The sequence below is a fragment of the Zeus faber genome, assembly GCF_960531495.2.
Source record: "Zeus faber genome assembly, chromosome: 12".
Taxonomy (NCBI): domain Eukaryota; kingdom Metazoa; phylum Chordata; class Actinopteri; order Zeiformes; family Zeidae; genus Zeus; species Zeus faber.
The window spans coordinates 12,705,148-12,722,097 of NC_137196.1; the positions used below are offsets into that span (position 1 = coordinate 12,705,148).

Below are 16,950 nucleotides of genomic sequence, written 5' to 3' on the forward strand. Positions count from 1 at the left end.
GTGTGCGCGGGTGTGACAACCAAGGAGTAATGAGCACAGATGCCAGAGGTTGCGAGGTCAAAGGTGACCGGGATGGGATCACATAACCTGGGAAGCCGTCCTCTCCTTCCTCCAGTCCCCAAAAAGTCACCAAATTATAGCCTAATGCTGTCTCTATACCACACACACACAGACACACTGCACTACTCCTGCGCCGTGCCCGTCATTGCTCACTACTTGTGACGAGTGGGGTTCCTTCTTCTTCTTCTCCTCATGCCTCCACACTTGACCCCCCCCCACACACACACACCCGACCCCCCACCCCCAACCTCCCTCGCTCTGTGGTGGGTGTCAGCTATCACAGCAACAGCTTGTTCCTATAACGAAGGCTCTGACAGAGACCAGTGACCTACCACACTAACGCAAGCACGCACCTCCACACACACACACACACACACACACACACACACACACACACACACACACACACACACACACACACACATACAAACACATACAAACACATTATATGCACAAACCCTTAGTCTTCTCAGCAATTCTCTTTACAAGGCAGCTGAAAACTGATTTAATTCAGACATTGCATGGCAATGCCATGTGTGTGAGTGTGAGCGCGCGCGCGCGCGTGTGTGTGTGTGTGTGTGTGTCTGTGTGTGTGTGTGTGTGTGTGTGTGTGTGTGTGTGTGTGTGTGTGTGTGTGTGTGTGTGTGTGTGTGGTGTGTGTGTCTGTGCCAAAGCAACACAAGACCGCATGGAAACATGGAAATGCCTTCTTCTCCTCCTCCTCTCCCTTTCCATGACTTCTCTTCCTCCTTGTATCCCATTACTACTACAAACATCAGTGCTCCACCCATACGTGCCTCCCCAGTGTGTGTGTGTGTGTGTGTGTGTGTGTGTGTGTTTGTTTAACTATACTTGTTGACGAATTGACTATTTCTTTGGTTTAGAAGTGCATCAGCAGAAACACGGGTCCTCATGTACCAGGTGTTTTTATTTGGTCCTCACTTTGATACCAGTACAGGAATGTGTGTGTGCGTGTTTGTGTGTTTTACTGTACTTGTGAGGACTGGTATCCAAATTGACGTGTGTGTGTGTGTATGTGTGTGTGTGTGTGTGTGTGTGTGTGTGTGTGTGTGTGTGTGTGCCACTGTACCTCCACAAACTTCCTCTGCCACGACTCCAGGATGGCGGTGGCCTTGTCCTCGTTCCAGTTGATGTCATGGATCTCGTAGTCATCTTTAAAGTGCTCGTACAGCTGCTTGGGGCTCATCAGCAGGAACATGGTTTGGAGAGCCTCCGCACTGAACGCACGCACGCACACATGCGAATGCACACACACACACAAACACACACAGACACACACACACACACACACACACACACACACACACACACACAGCATGTCAGCTAAGGACAAACCAAAGAAGCAGTTGAAAGGAGGTGAATTGCGTTGCACTGTGGAGATATTCTCGTCTTTCCAAGAACCCTTCCCTGTTTTGAATGACAAAAGGCAGGTGTCCCTTCAGACAAGGAATCTTGTCAATGTCTGTCTGTCTGTCTGTCTGTCTGTCTGTCTGTCTGTCTGTCTGTCTGTCTGTCTGTCTGTCTGTTTGTCTGCCTGCTCTTCTGTCTGCGTGCCTAAACAACTTTAAGCAGGTGTAATCTGCTCTGTCTCCAGGCTACAACCGCTGATGTCACCAGGTCCGCTTAGTAGCTGTTTTAAAAACTATATGAATGAGTTTATTGTTGAATCGCATCCTGAGTCGATGTGTGTGGTTTTCGTTGCAAATGGGACTGGATTGGACCCCCCCCCCTACACCACACACACACACACAATTTTTTTGTCTCTACCAAGCTCTGTCTGTCGGAGCCCGTGTGGATCTCGATCTGGGCTCCGACCCAATTCTGTCACTCCATTTGTATACGCAGCGGTTTTTAAAATCCAGTTTAAGTCAATAGAAAAGAAAAAGAAAAAAGCCCCGAAAGGCTGCGGCGACTATTAAGGGGTTTTGGATCAAGTCCCCGGTCCCAGGTCATCGAAACACTCTGGAACCTTGACATTTTATTACATTTTGACGTCAAAGAGATGCGGTTCAAGTATTTCACATTCCTCATCAGCGATACTATTGCCTGTATCGCTGGCCCCGTTATCGCTTGTTTTTCCCCCCCGTTTTCTCCATCTTTCCCTCTTTTTTCTTGCTCGGTGCCCACCACAACAAATGTGTAGCAGGGCGGAGGGGCTTTATGTGGCTGTCAATCATCTTTAATTGGCCTATCCTGAGCCGGGGTCAGGGAGGAAACCGATCCCTCGCGGTACAAGGAATTCCTAGCATGTGTCTGTTGGGTTATTAGGGGTTATACAGATTCCAGTCACTGCGGCTTGCCGGCTAGCCGGCTAGCTGGCAATGATCTGCCCTCCTGCCCTTTCTTAGCCTCGCATATATCTATGTCTTTCTCTAAGCCGTATATTTAGCATCGGCTTTAGATGCGTAGGGGACAATGATCTTGTACGCTCCCTCGTCACACCCAAAGCTGCGCTTTCACACGCTCCTGAGCTGCATTCACTCACATCCAGAAACGCATGATAATCTAAAAAAAATACAATCGGACCAAACACACACCTAAGCAGAGCGTCCTGGCTGTTCTTGACCCGCCCTCCCAGGATCAGCTCCTCCTGCCAGTGCATGAACTTCCTGCTGAAACCGTGGCAACCACCCTGGAGACGCCCGGCGATGTCGGGACTCTGTGGGGTGGGGTAGAGAGTGGGAGACATGGTTTGATTTAGCGTCTTAGCATTTCGAACAATCTGCGTGTGATTGGTGTGGTTGCGTGTTTACCTCTTCCAGCTCCTTGTTGGGCGCACTGGAGGGACAGTCTGAGTCCGAGGGGTCCAGGCAGGGTCTGTTCATATAGGCGTGGCCCACCTTTCGGACAAAACAATGTTTAGAAACCGCCGCGCGACTTAAAAACCTGAACGATTGACCGTTTTGAAAAATCCGCGATGAAATGGTTCGGGGAATCCCACCTGTGCTTTGTCTAACATCTCCTTGAATCCCTCCAGCGAGGTGAACTGGCTCAGCTCCTCCATGAGCTTCACCGGGTCCAGGTTCATCCACTGGATGTCTGGCATTCCCCTGGAAGGGCGGAGAGAAATGCTAAAATGAAACCGCCACCATCGCCACCCCTGCGTTTTACATTTTTGGTACGCTCCAGCGTGTCGGTAATGCCCTGTAACTGCGAGGAGCTCCAGATCCTTCCAGTCTTTATTTTGCTGCTGTAAAGACATTATTCTCATTCAATCCCCTCTCTCCCTCCCTCTCTCTCTCTCCCCCTCTCTGTCTCTCTCTCTCTGTACTCGCTGCAGATGCTGAATAAAATAGCGTTTATTATCCTGTTTCATGCTGCCACAATGCCGAGGGAAAGGCACGGCGACGGGCCGCTCACTCCCACTCCCCAGTGCTGCGCACCAAGTCATAACGATTACTTCTGCCTCCCAAAACATCTTGATACGGGGGGGAAGGTGGGCGCAGGAGGTGGGTGGAGAGGGTGGGAAGCGAGGGAGGGAGACGGTAGATAACGCACAAGCCCAAAGCAGGTACAAAGAGGGGAAACCAGGAAGGTAGGGGGCGCAGGGGGGAGAAAAGCAGAAAGAGCGAAACAAAACGAATGGGTTGGTTTGGAGCAGGGCGTTGGGACTCGGGAGTGTGATGGAAAGCCCTGTTAGCGCTTTTCCTTCTCTCGCAAAACCTGAAAGAAAGAACCCTAATCCCGAGGATTTCCACCACTGCCTCACCTGTACCACCCTCCTCCCTCCCCTGGAGCTAAATTGACGTGCCCTATTGGGATTTAGAATTTGGGATTTGGGTCTCCGTTGAAGGCTTTGCACGGTGGAAGGGGCGCTTACGTTGGTGTGGAGTGAAGTATTTGGACGTTTGGAGATACTGAACATGGACAATTAAGCCCAGTTTTAAATCATTGAAAGGCCTGGAAATGAATGATTATTTTTGGATGCGCTAAGTTGGCTGAGAGCTTGTTGGAAACGTCTACCTACTCAGGGACCAGGTGAACAAAACCTGAGCGGAGGGTTCAACTTTCTAAAAAACAAACAAAAGAGAAAAAAAAAATGAAAGAGAGAGAGGAGAAAAGAGACAGAAAGAGGTGAGGGGAGAGGAAGAGTAAAGGCAGCTCCTCTCCTGTTCCCACATACCAGGATCTCGCAAAGACCCTCTTCTTTATCAGCTCGTTCTTGCTTGAGTGAACAGGGCCCTGGGCCCTTTTGTTTTTCCATAGATTGGTGCGCTTTGTTCTCCCAAGTTCTCTCTCTCCATTCCTTCTCTCAGTTTCTGCATTTCCCCTCTGACTCTCTCTCTCTCTCCCTCTCTCTCTCTCTCTCTCTCTCTCTGCCTCACTCCCGAGCCCCTCTTTTTTTTTTTTTTTCCATTAAAAACCAGAGCTGAAGTGAAGCGGAAGCCAGTCGGGGGGACACTCGCCTCAGTGACCCCCCCACCCCTCCTCCTCACCCCCCCCTTCCATCCCCTCCACCCTCACCACCCATTCCCTTCAGCTCTGCGGGATAAAGTGGGAGAAAAACAACAATTAATAAATAACAACGTGAGACGTGGTTTCAAAGAGACGCTATGGAGATCTGTGGAATGACCGACCCCCACCCGCTCACTTTAAATCTCCACCTTCGCACCTCATATGGGGGTGAGTGGGAGATGTGAAGGAAAATAGCTGCTATCGTGAAAAAGAGGTGCCCGCACATTGCCGTAGACACAATATATATATAGATATATATATTTATTTGATTTTGAAGAGCTAACAGAAGCTAACATCCAAATGATCCACTGCAAACCAAGAAGTCAATTGAAATATCACTGTGAAAAAAAAAAAAAAAGTCTCAGCGGAAAAGAATCCTGAATTTACAAATGCCCAAATACCCCGAGATTCCGCTGTTAACCGTCTCATAGCCCTCTTTCTCTTTCCCGGGGGACTTGAGGGCTTGAATACTGCCCATTTTATTTGTTGGACAACTTGGGAGCCGGGAGCCCGGGGCATTACCATGAGAATGCTGAATGTTAGCCATGAGCTGACAAAGCCGGCTCCCCTCCCTTCTTACGGGGCCCCTGCACTGATGGACACTCACTCGTAAACTGAAAGAATGCGTACCATTGTCTGACCCAAAGGGCTCCCCTGCTACCACCACCGCCACCTCCCCGCCCTCCACTCTGCCATCCCACCACCCAGTAGCTGCCGCAGCCATCTCCTCCCTCCCTCCATATCTCTCTTTCTCTCTCGCTCCCGCTAGCCCTGCCGTCGCTGTCAAGCTTGTCGTCCCATGCCTCCAGGCGCTAAAGAACTCTATTACCGACTGTCACCGCCACTCATTGTACCCGATGACAGATTGACCCACTGCGAGCAACACAGCCGGGTGTTTTTTTGCGATAGGATAGGTAGGATGTCCAGTCCCAAAGTTCTGTCAAACGTTTCGATCAGTGGACGGAAGATGAAAGGTACGAGCCTTCTCAACGACGGACCAGAGTCCGCTCGATTGAGAAACGATGGCAAGTTCTTGGGGCGAATACTCCAGGACTTACGGTAAATAGGCGGATCCTCCCTGGAGTTTGGACCCCTCCCAAAAGCAGTCCAATGGGGTGATGATCATACACGGGAACAGCTTGTCGATCATCTGGGATGGGCAAATGAGAAAAGAACACCTCATGAAGTAACACGGTACACAATAATCTGCCAATGATCCACCAACAAATAACAGCCGTGGAAAATCGAAGAAATCCTCTATCTTTTTGTGTACACCTACCCTTTCGATCATGACATTTTCTATGATGGGGACTCCTGATTTGTAGCATATTTTGTTCAGATCCCACGATCTGTTGAGGATGAAAACGCAGGTCAGACCAGGTCGCACAGACACACCAACAAAAAAAATGAGAGGAGGTTAAAATCATCAATCAACACTCACTTTCCAAACAGCGACACCTGGACCTTGCTGGCCGACAGCGCCGCTTCCATGTGAACCAGCAACGCCTCGGGGGTGAGGATGTTGGTGCCCTCTTCTTTGGGGGTCTGGATGAGCATCTGCGAGGTAAACACTGACTCCTCTCCCTGCTTCTCCTTGGTGTAGCGGAGCTCCTGGCTGACACGACTGCCAGCTGGGGGGGAAGAGTTGGGGATTTAGACACGGGCTTCCATCGTTTGCAGCGCGCGAGGAGATCGGATCGGACGTTTGGGCCAACACCCTTGGAACCCGCCAAGCGTTTTGGGTTTTTGAAGGCGATCCCGTCTGGCCAAGAGAAATGAGTAATACAGCCTCTCGTCGGGGTTTCTCTCCGTCGGACAGATGTTCCCTTTTAGGTTCGGGGGGAAAGCCATCCGTCAGATGCCACATGACACGGTGCGGATTGCCCAACTTGGATTTCGGCGAATCAAGCGCGCACCGAAAGATGAGATACGACGGCGGGAGATAAGGGAGGGGACGAGAGGGTGAGAACGGGTGCTGGGTCGGAGAGCGAGGAGCGAGGGAGAGTGAAAAGAAGAAAGCCTTGGCGGTGGTTCATGATGGGAAACCACCCAGGAGTTTAGAGGGAGGTCGAGATGGATGGAGAGATAGGTACGCAGAAACGGCCGCAGTGGACGTAGAGAGAGAGAAAGAGAGAGAGAGAGCGAGAGAGAGAGAGAGAGAGAGAGAGGGAGAAAAAGCGGAGGAAAAGAGAGATGGTGCTCATTGCACCCCACCGCCCGCCCCCCATAATTACAGGAGGTTGCCCTGAAAAGAGTTTACCAGCCGGGGGATCCGCGGCCGTGCCAAGCGGACATGAAACGCGCCGCGTTCTGGATCACAGAGGGAGAGGGAGAGACTGGGGGAAACCAACGGCTACCCCTCCCTCCCTCTCTAACTTTGACCGGCCTCGTCTTTGACCATTTCATTCCTGGCGATTTTCTGCGACACCCTTCGAAGCCCCTGCACCGTCCTGTCTGTCCTCCCCCTCTTTCTTTCTCTCCTTCCCTCTACGTTCCTTCCACCCAGCCCGCAGAAAGAAACAGGCTGCCGAATTGAGAGGGGGAGAGAGAGAGAGAGAGAGAGAGAGTGAAAAGGAAGAAAAAACAAACCATTCGTGGCCCAGGCCTTGGAAGTGTGAGATCAGGTTTGAACCCCGGGCCTCGGAGAGACGCTTTGAGGCTTTAATTACCTCGGTCAGGGCTCGGAAAATATCAAGTCGCTCGGTTTGTTTTGCGATCGCACGTGTCGTCTCCGGGTCTGTATGACGACGTATAACTTTTTCAAAAATGAAGGACGCAAACGAGCACCAAAAGAGCTGGCGGTTGTTGTTTTTTGTTTGTTTTTTTTCTTCGCTCACGACTCTTTGACTTATGTTAAAAGACAATGAGTGCCAATTTTGGGGACTTTTGAGCATGATACGATTCTAACGTTAAGAATTGTTTTTTTGAATAATTTCAAGAATTCCAAAGGAGGGATTTTCCGCCGGTGAGAGCTAACTTGTAATCGGGATAAACTTTCATTTCATCGGGTTTAGTACGTACTAAAAACAGGGGAACTGGAGTCGGTGTGAAAATTGCGCTTCAGACACACGGTTGCCCGCCATTCCATCGGAGTTCCCAAACGGCTACTACAACGACGAAAAAAATAAAATAAAAAAAACGGAACCCCTCCCTCCCCCTCCCCGGTTTAAGTGTGTGGACATCTTTTGACGTCTGTTAAAACTTTTTATTTATTTAATTTTTTTTCTGACGTTTCATGCGTTGGCCTGTGCAGCGCTGGGGTTTTGATCCCAACAGGAACTGGGTGGCTCGCAGAGACTCTGGCTCTGTAATTACAGGCCTCCTGAAGTAAATTATAGCTATTTGTGTCTCGTTCCTCCCATCTGGACCACCCAGGCAGCCAGCTAGCTCTCTCTCTCTCTCTCTCTCTCTCTCTCTCTCTCTCTCTCTCTCTCTCTCTCTCTCTCTCCGCTCGCTCCCTCCGTCTTCTTCTCTTCCCAACCCCTGGTTCGGCCCCAGCCACCCAGCTGCTCGCTCTGCGCTGCCTGACTCAGGTCTGGTCGAGCCGCTCTCCCCATATGGAGGACTGGCCCTTTTCTTTTATATGTGGTCTTTCTTTCTTTCTTTCTTTCTCTCCCTCTCTCTCCCTCTCTCTCTCTCTCTCTCTCAATCTTCTGGTTTCTGTCTTTTTCCCCTCTTTCTCTCCCACTCCCTGTCTTTCAATCCCCCCCCCCCCCCTCTCTCTCTCCCTCTCTCATCGGCCAGCTCCCCACACGGCCTTAAAGGGACAGCTCCCGGAGAGAAACAGAAAAGTCCCACCACTAAAGCGGGAGCAAGGGTTTGGACGACTTTGCGATGTGATCGAAACCGGTGGACAGAAGGCCATGGTAACGTAGGATTGCAATGGGAATTTTGAGCCTATTCGCATCATCTCACTAGCTGTAAAACATTGAATAATCCTAAGAATCGCCAAGAACAATTGAGGAGTTCAAGAGCATGGAGTGGTTTAGATCTGCACATACACTGTACAGTATGTGGGTGTGTGGCTTTTTGTGTGTCTGTCTGGTGTCAACCTACTACTGGACCATGTCTGTTCTAATGACGGTCATTTCCTCTCCGCTAGGCCTTTCAATCCCCAACGCCGCACACTCTGGACCCCCCAGCCCTGGCTAAACAGTCGTAGAAACCTTTTAACACCGGGAACCTTTAACACCTTCTCACATCTGGCTCTCAAAGACAGAGCCGGGAGGAGCCCCGGTTTAAAATGCGTTTAAATATACGTTTGTGTTTTCTCCATTCTATTCTATTCTTTTTCCGCTCTTCTATTCCGCCTGTTGTTCCGGCTAACAGGGCCCAGTCCGGGTCCCAGTCCTGGGGCGTGCTAGGTCAGACCTGGCCACCTTCAAAGTTCAGTGTGGTAGATTAGCTGGATTAGGGGGCCTCTGAAAGGCCTCATGCTGCTACGGAGGAAGACTCAAGGCCGAGAGGGCTGAAAGAGACGTGCATGCCTCTACCTGCTCCGTAGCGCTCCTAAACGACCGGTAAACTGGAAACTGCTTTTCTCTCTGCTTCATAAATCAATTAAGGAGATTTATATGTGTGGTTTTCGTGACACCCCCACCACACACACACACACACACACACACACACACACACACACACACACACACACACACACACACACACACAGCAAATGGACTTTTGTCGTGGCAGTCTATACCTTCTGGCCAAAAGTGGACCGAGTTGGCACGGTCTGCATTGGCATTTAGTCTTAATGGGCCCCATTATAAACGGGCCCGTTACCCACTTTGGGTCCCGTTCCACGGTTGTAAAACCAGGCAGGACCCGCCGAAGAGCTCCCCCAGCCAGGGCACATCCTCTGCGGGGCTGCCCCCAAGCAGATGGCCGGTTCGTCCATACAAAACCGGCCGCTACGACACACTGAATGCAGACCTTTTGTGATTCAACCCCTCAATTTCTTTCAGATGTTTCCCAACAAACAGCGGAATAAAATAAAAGGGGAACTTTTTTTTTTTCTCTTCTCGCAGCAAAAGTAAATGGACCAAAACTTTCCCAAGCCAGTAAAACAATGCCGGAGTTGGGTGGGAGTGAAACCGGGGGGGGGCAGAGAGAGGAGAGGCTGGCACTTTGCTATCTTACCTATAGAAATACAGTGTGTGTGTGTGTGTGTGTGTGTGTGTGTGTGTGTGTGTGTGTGTGTGTGTGTGTGTGTGTGTGTGTGTGTGTGCGTGTGTGTGTGTGTGTGTATATGTGTGTACGTGTGGCCGTGGCTGTGGGTGTGTTCATCCATATTCAAGGAGGGGGTACAATACACTGGGAGGAGAGGGAAAAAAATGCAAAGGCAAAAGAACATATAGAAATTATTATTATTATTATTATTATTATTATTATTATTGTTATTATTATTATTATTATTATTATTATTATAAACATAAGCCTTGAGATCAAGCTCCACACCCCCCGCGAAAATCGACAGTAAAGAAAGAAAGAAAGAAAGAAAGAAAGAAAGAAAGAAAGAAAGGGGAAAAAAAACCAAGATAAAAAAGAAAAATCAGTTTCACTTACATTCTATTCAGATGTGCCAGCGGTGTTAGCCACCACACATAAATTTCTACTTGGGTTGGCATTTAGGCACTTTCTATTTCCATATGTATAGGCTAGCCTCTGCTAATTATGTTAATCATGGCCAGTGTTGGCCACTGTGAAAAATAGACACATTAGACACTCCACTGACCGCTAATACTGCTTAATGTGTGGTTGAAACATACATTCATCCCCGCCTGAAAAGCAAAATTTTTCCACATTGCTGGTCTCATTCAGATGAGAAATGAATTTATTGAGCCCGAGCAACCACTTCTTTTTACCCTCCCAAGTACCAAGAAAATGTTCTCTCTCTCTCTCCCTCTCTTTCTCGCACAGTTTTTTTTTTTTCTTCTATACCGGGGTGTAAAGAGGGAGGCAAATGGTGCAAAGCGCGAGGTGACTGGTGTCCCTTTATTTCGCCCGCACCAACGACAAAGGTTGCTCTTAATTTAGGACAGAAAGGGCGTCACGCTGGGCGATATGGCTCCGGTTTTCATTAATCCCCGTTTGAAGTTGTTTTTTCGTGACTTACGGGAAAAGGAGAAAAATAACTTCTCCGCCGAACTGCAGTATTTAGTTCAAGGGCACCTGTGTGCCCGTGTGGGCTTTAAAAAAAAAAAAATTTCAAGCAAACTCAATACATAATCTGCGTTTCCCTCAACACTCAATAAAGTGCGTTTATTTCTCGTGCGGGGGTTGGAATGAGCAGGACTTGTGTTTGGGGGGTTTGGGGGTGTGGGGCGGGGCGGGGGGATGAAATAAACATTTCGAAGTGACCCAGGTTGACTCTGGCGTTGTTTGTTCTCTCCACCGGTGAGGTCCGGGGCTCCAAGCGCCGGGGAGTTTATTTGTCTAGCTGGGGCGCTGCCTCGCACTATTCACCTCCAATAATGGCTCATAGAGCCGCCTTTCTCTGTCCGAACTGGGCCGCTGTGTGCTCGCCCATGAATTATGGCATTTACCTGCCGCTACGGCCGCTCGCCGGGTTTGTTTGGAGAAACCTGCTCCCAAACAGCCCCCCAACCCTCCCAATGCCCACATGTGCTTCAGCTCATTTACGCTAGAATCCAGGTTTGTTCTTCCTCATTCGTGCTCTTAAAATCTCTTTTTCCTCTGGTCGATCCATCTCTGGGACAGGCTGTGGCTGCTAGTTTGGCTGTTTGGCCCACGGCTCTACGCCCGTTGCCCAGTTTGCCTCTATCCATCCCTATCCTCATCCATTCACCTTTCCTATCCTTCTTTTTGTTCACCGCGGCTCCTTTACGAGACATGTGTCTGGAGGGGCCCCGTCTCTCGCCCCACGCTCATATTCCGGGCGGGCTTGGACGGTCACGACTCATCCGCCCCCCAAAAAAAAACAACCTTCAGCCTCGAAGGACGACTTTAGTTCATTTGAGCTGAAAAAGCCTCATCTTTGACCAAATAGGGCGACGGGGGGTTCCCCATAACACACGCGGTACGCCAGAGTCCCTTGAAGTTAAAAAAGTTCTCATTTCAGGAAGAAAGAAGAGGTTCCTCTGCTGTTTTTTTTTTGTTTTTATAGTGAGCGGACAGAATATTTCTAGTGTCAACAAGCCGTGAAAAAACCCCCCAAAAAAACCCACCCTGTTCCCTCCCCCAACCCCCATGTCCTTGTATCTCGTCTCCATCTTCTCCCTTCACCTCTTTTTTACGATCCCTCTATTCTGCTCTCCCTGTGGACAATACCAGCTATAGGACACAACGGTTTTCCCAACTATCTTGGCTAAAAACCCAGCTCTGGGCTTGACAATGCTGACCAAAAATACCAAAATATACCCGCTTTGTAAGGAGAATCAAGCAACAGAGTCCTACAATGAGCACGACTGAGGTCATGTACAGAACCTGAGACGCCGCTATGTCACGTCTCTACGACTCGGCTGGCGTGCCAAAATAATGGCGCTTAATCCCCTTGTCAGACTAAACAGAGATTTAACTTTCGCGGCATCCCCCTCTCCTCTTGTGTTTACCTTTTACGCAGGTGTGTGAACCGGGGGGAAAACACTTTCCTACCCCCACAAACCACAACACCGCCTTTGGGTTTTTAATGTAGATAATGTAGATGGGAATGAGTCACAGAATGAGTCTATATCCTTCCCGCTCCCCTCGCGGTTTGGTCACTGCTGTTGAGGAGGGAGGAAGCAATTAAAAAAGCCCTGGTGGTCCGACTTCAGAGCAGGGCAGAGCAGAGGGTGGACAGACAGACAGACAGGTAGGCAGACGGGTCGAAATAGAGACAAACGCCCCCCAAATGGGAAGCAGACAGACGGGCGGGGAGGGGAGGGGAGAGGGGGAAAACCTGTCCGAAACGAAGGTGAGAAATATGGCAAGTGTACATGTGTTTGCGTTGGAGAGAGAGAGAGAGGAGAGAGAGAGAGAGAGAGAGAGAGAGAGAGAGAGAGAGAGAGAGAGAGAGAGAGAGAGAAGAACAACAGAATTATTCCAACTGTGTCATAAGACTCGTTTTTTAACAACAAACCCACAAAACCTCATTTGATTTGAGCTATTTCCCTACGTGCTTCGTTTATCGGGAATTTAGATTGTGTGTGTATGTGTTGCCTGTGTGTGTGTGTGTGTGTGTGGGTGTGTGTGTGTGTTGTGTGTGTGAGAACTAACCTCTCCTTGTTACCGAACCACTTTACTCTCCATTGAGGCCCTAGCAGCTTTGTCAATGGGCTATTGGTGGAAACAAGGCAGGCAGAAACTTTAGAAACATGGCCACGGCCTCTTAAAGGCGCAGCATTCCTTTTCAGCACTCACTTCAGCTCGCTCAATCCCCACGGCACAACAACTGGCACCAAAACACCTAAACATCGGCCTAAAGAGCTCCGCCAATTAGCTCAACGCCGGAGTGAAGTGAAAAAAAGCCGCGGGGGCCGCCGTGCCGATCCCGAATAAAGGGTACAGGGGAAGTTGCTATCTTGTTTTTTGTTTTTTTTTTTGCGTCTATACGACTTGTTTCCACCTGTCTCCAACCGAATTGTTTGGAGATGCATCAAAAAATATGTCAGAAAGTCAATACAGTAGCCTGCAAAACATTTTCTTATGTCATTCCCTTTTGACACCTTGGTGAGGGGGGGCCCGCTGGGAGTGGACCCCACCGGTGACTTGGTGGGCTTAAAAAAAAAAAAAGCCGCCCTATAGAGTCTGTTTATATTCACCAACTGCTGTGGCGCTTTTAGAGCGTGCAAAACAGGTGGGTAAACTTCAGCTGCATTCACTTATATTTTTTCTGTGAGGAGGAGGAGGAGGAGGAGGAGGAGGAGGAGGAGGAGGTGACTCTGGTGGGTGGGTGGGACGGGTGGGCGGGGGCGGAGAGGGGGGTAAGGAGGTGGTGCCTGCTTGCCTGCCTGCCTGCCTGCTTGCCTCTTGTTGAATGGAATCCAAGAATAGTTAGGGACCACACAGGGAGCCCGGGGGCCGGAGGGGGGAGGAGGGGGAGGAGGGGAGGGGAGGGGGGGGAGGCCCTCAAAGATGGCTAACCATTCACACAAGCCCATCTGCTGTGGGGATCAGCCCCGGCACTGAAAAGCCTGGGGGTTTAAAAGGAATTTTGGTCAGTGTGAAAAACCAAATAAAGGTGCCTCCGCCGCCTCGAAAAAAAATAAATAAATGTAAAGATAATCCAAAACCACAACGAAATTAAGGGGGTGTCTTAAATAATGTATTTTCCAAAACAGGGGAAGAGCGTGTTTGTGATCAGTGGGATGTTCATAAACACAGAGGAAAAAGTCAATGTAAGCGAATGGGACAGAACATGATTCAAGGAGAGAAAGAGAGAGGAATGGAAAAAGTGTATTTCAGCATTTTTAAGGTGTTTCTTCAACAGCGCAGCTTTGATTTACCTCCCAAAGGTATAGCTCCAAGACGCCGACCGATCACGCACACCAACAACCGCACCTTTCACACCCAACGCATTTTTTCGGAAAACCGTCTTCCTCAAACGCCCCTCAACCGTCACAATTAGTGAAGTGTGACAACTATTCAGTCAGCCACTGAGCACGACAACCACTCATTTTGTTTCCCCCTGAATACCTAGTGCCCTCCCATGGCACTGGGATGACACCGACCGGGCCGCCGTGCCCCTCCCAGCCACCCACCACCACCATTCAAGCTCAAATCCAACCCACTGGAGAGAAGCCTCAATTGGATGATAGATAGATAGATAGATAGATAGATAGATAGATAGATAGATAGATAGATAGATAGATAGATAGATAGATAGATAGATAGATAGATAGATAGATAGATAGATAGACAGACAGACAGATACATACATACATACATACATACATACATACATACATACATACATACATACATACATACATACATACATACATACATCATGGGACTCACCTTCCACCCATAGCTGTTCGATGTCCGTTTCGATGGCGGCGACCCGCAGTCCCACCGACAGAGCTCCGAAAACTAAGAGACCGATAAAAAGCACCTTCCCACAGTGTCTCTGGATGTGACAGCCCAGAGAGAAGAGCAGCGCCTGGAACCTGGCGCGGATCCACAGAGGAGCTCTCTGACCCACAGCCTTACCCTGGGTTCCACGCGGGAGGGGGAGAGAGCCAGAGAAGAGCAGTGTTAATACCGCTGTCATTAAGAAAGTTCCATTGGTCATACATTAGCCTTTATATTTATTAAGCCATAAATCTATTGTATCTATGGTGCCAGGTCGATGGAGGTGGATGGCTATGCAGGGATAGCCCGTATAAAGTAGTGACAAAACATGTTATTATATCTAGTTGAAACTCAACATGTCTCTAAATAACTCCAGGCAATTAACTATCCATACCATATATTTGATATCACATGTGCATTATGTCAAAGCCATCCTTTCCAAAAAAGACTGCAGTTCACGTCCAGCTCAAACTTTCCACATATTGCCTCACACGGTTTCGGATCCACGACTATGTCTTTGACAGCATCTTACGCCAAAACTGCTGCAACCCATGCGTCTCTCTGAAGATGAATGACTGGAACCAAATATTGGCTTGTGCATTTTTCGGTGAAATGATCCATGGTGGTTTCAGTATCACATACAATAAAAGCTCTACAACAGAGTTGTTAGAATAACAATAATATAATAATAAAGCCAGCATAACACGAATGTGGCTTGGTTTGCATTCAGAACATTTCAGTGTGGAAATGAACCTTTAATTATCTACCCGCCTTGGTAAACACTTCAATTCTAATTGTGAACCAGCTAAGATGAGTTAGATATTTCCTGACATGTTTGTATCTAAAAACTGCAACTACATATTAGGCCACTTATTGAATCTCACCTGGCTCTTCCAATATATTAAACAACATTTTAAAGTTCTATAAGCAGGAGCTAGAAGTTGTTGTCTGGAAGCCTACTTTCTTGTCTTATAATGTTTATATATAAGTCGGATGAGCAGGCCAATGTCAACTACTGCAAATTATAGACAACGACATGACTGCCAATTGGAAATTGCTTACAATTCCTTTGAAATCACAATTTTAGACGGCGGAATATCTAATATTCCTATGGCTGCTCTGCGTCTGTGTCAAATCCCCTCCGACCAACAAGTGTCATTCCTCTGCAGCAGACACTGCACCGGTGCTGCTGCTTTCTCTCTCCCTGTGCAGTGCTGAAACGCGTCCAAAGCGCCCGGGCGGTCCAAAGATGCTTTGTCAGATCAAACTCAATCAGTGGAATTCCTCCACAGGACCCACCGCATCTCCAAAACACAGCCCGGTGCGCTCTCAAAAGCCAGAATCACGCACACAAAAACAACAACAACAACGACAACAACGACAACAACGACAGCAGCAGCAGCAGCAGCAGCTCGTCCCTCAAATTTGCTCGCTTTGTTGTTTCCGTCTGCAATGAATGAAGGAAAACTTTTCATTCAGAGACGGAAAACGGAAAAGGGTTGAAGACCCAAACGAGTTCGGATCGGTCGGGAAACAGGAGTTTAAATGTTCAGGAGCTCGATTACTACAAGTGATCAGAGTGACGGGTCACATCAAACCAACCAACTTTTAAACTTTTTTTGTTTTTTGGTTTTTTTTTTTGAACAAGTTCGGATTGTAGCAGCGACGTGTGGAAACAGAGCACTTCAACCTTTAAGAGTTCGATTGTTAACGGTGATCAGGCGGACTAGTCTGATCAAACTAACTCACTTTAACCCTTAAAAAAAAAAAGCCGGACAGCCACAGTGATCAGACTGATCAAACTCACTTTAACCCTTTAAGCAGCCGGACAGCCACAGCGATCAGACCGATCAAACCAACTCGCTTTAACCCTTAAAACAAGCTGGACAGTAACAGCGATCGGACGGGACCGGTCGGATCGAACTTCTCAGCCAAACACGCTTTCCCGAGCGCCGCGTATCACCTTGGAGATCTGTTTAAGTGCGAACGCGGTGTGGCAGTAGCTCGCCCGGCGGAGCGGCTCGGGGTTGGCGTGCGGCGCGGAGCGCGTGTAGCTCGGGGGCAGATCTCCGAACGCGCCGGCCCCCGGGGCCCCGCGGTCCGAGGCCATGGTCCGAGAGAAGAGCGGCGAGACGGAGGTCGGGGGACGGTGCGAGTTCACGGAAAAGTGTCACCGGTAATAATCCAACATAGGAGGAGGAGGTGGAGGTGGAGGAGGCGGCGGCGGCGATCGCATCCAGCGCAAAGTCAGAGGAGGAAGAGTAATGACGTTTTCTAATCTTCCTTCTCGCTCTTGTTGGAGCCAAACAAGTCTGGAAACTCCATCCCAACATTATGCGCCCAAATCCGTATGGATCCCGCAGTCTTCATCCGTCCAGCTAGGTTTGGTGGTGCTAGTAG

General features: G+C 49.1%; 1 protein-coding gene across 1 annotated transcript in view; it reads right to left on the reverse strand.

Annotated features, from left to right (window-relative positions):
• The window catches only part of ptch2 (patched 2), a gene marked incomplete at both ends in the record, with an annotated part of 30,085 nt that extends 13,425 nt beyond the window's left edge, over positions 1–16,660 (reverse strand). Inside the window, 9 exons of the mRNA XM_080011294.1 lie at positions 1,151–1,298; positions 2,619–2,740; positions 2,835–2,921; positions 3,023–3,131; positions 5,595–5,686; positions 5,816–5,885; positions 5,978–6,167; positions 14,497–14,689; positions 16,514–16,660. Coding sequence (XP_079867420.1) covers positions 1,151–1,298; positions 2,619–2,740; positions 2,835–2,921; positions 3,023–3,131; positions 5,595–5,686; positions 5,816–5,885; positions 5,978–6,167; positions 14,497–14,689; positions 16,514–16,660 — 1,158 coding nt within the window. The remainder of the gene's footprint in view (positions 1–1,150; positions 1,299–2,618; positions 2,741–2,834; positions 2,922–3,022; positions 3,132–5,594; positions 5,687–5,815; positions 5,886–5,977; positions 6,168–14,496; positions 14,690–16,513) is intronic.
• Positions 16,661–16,950: the final 290 nt, after the last annotated feature.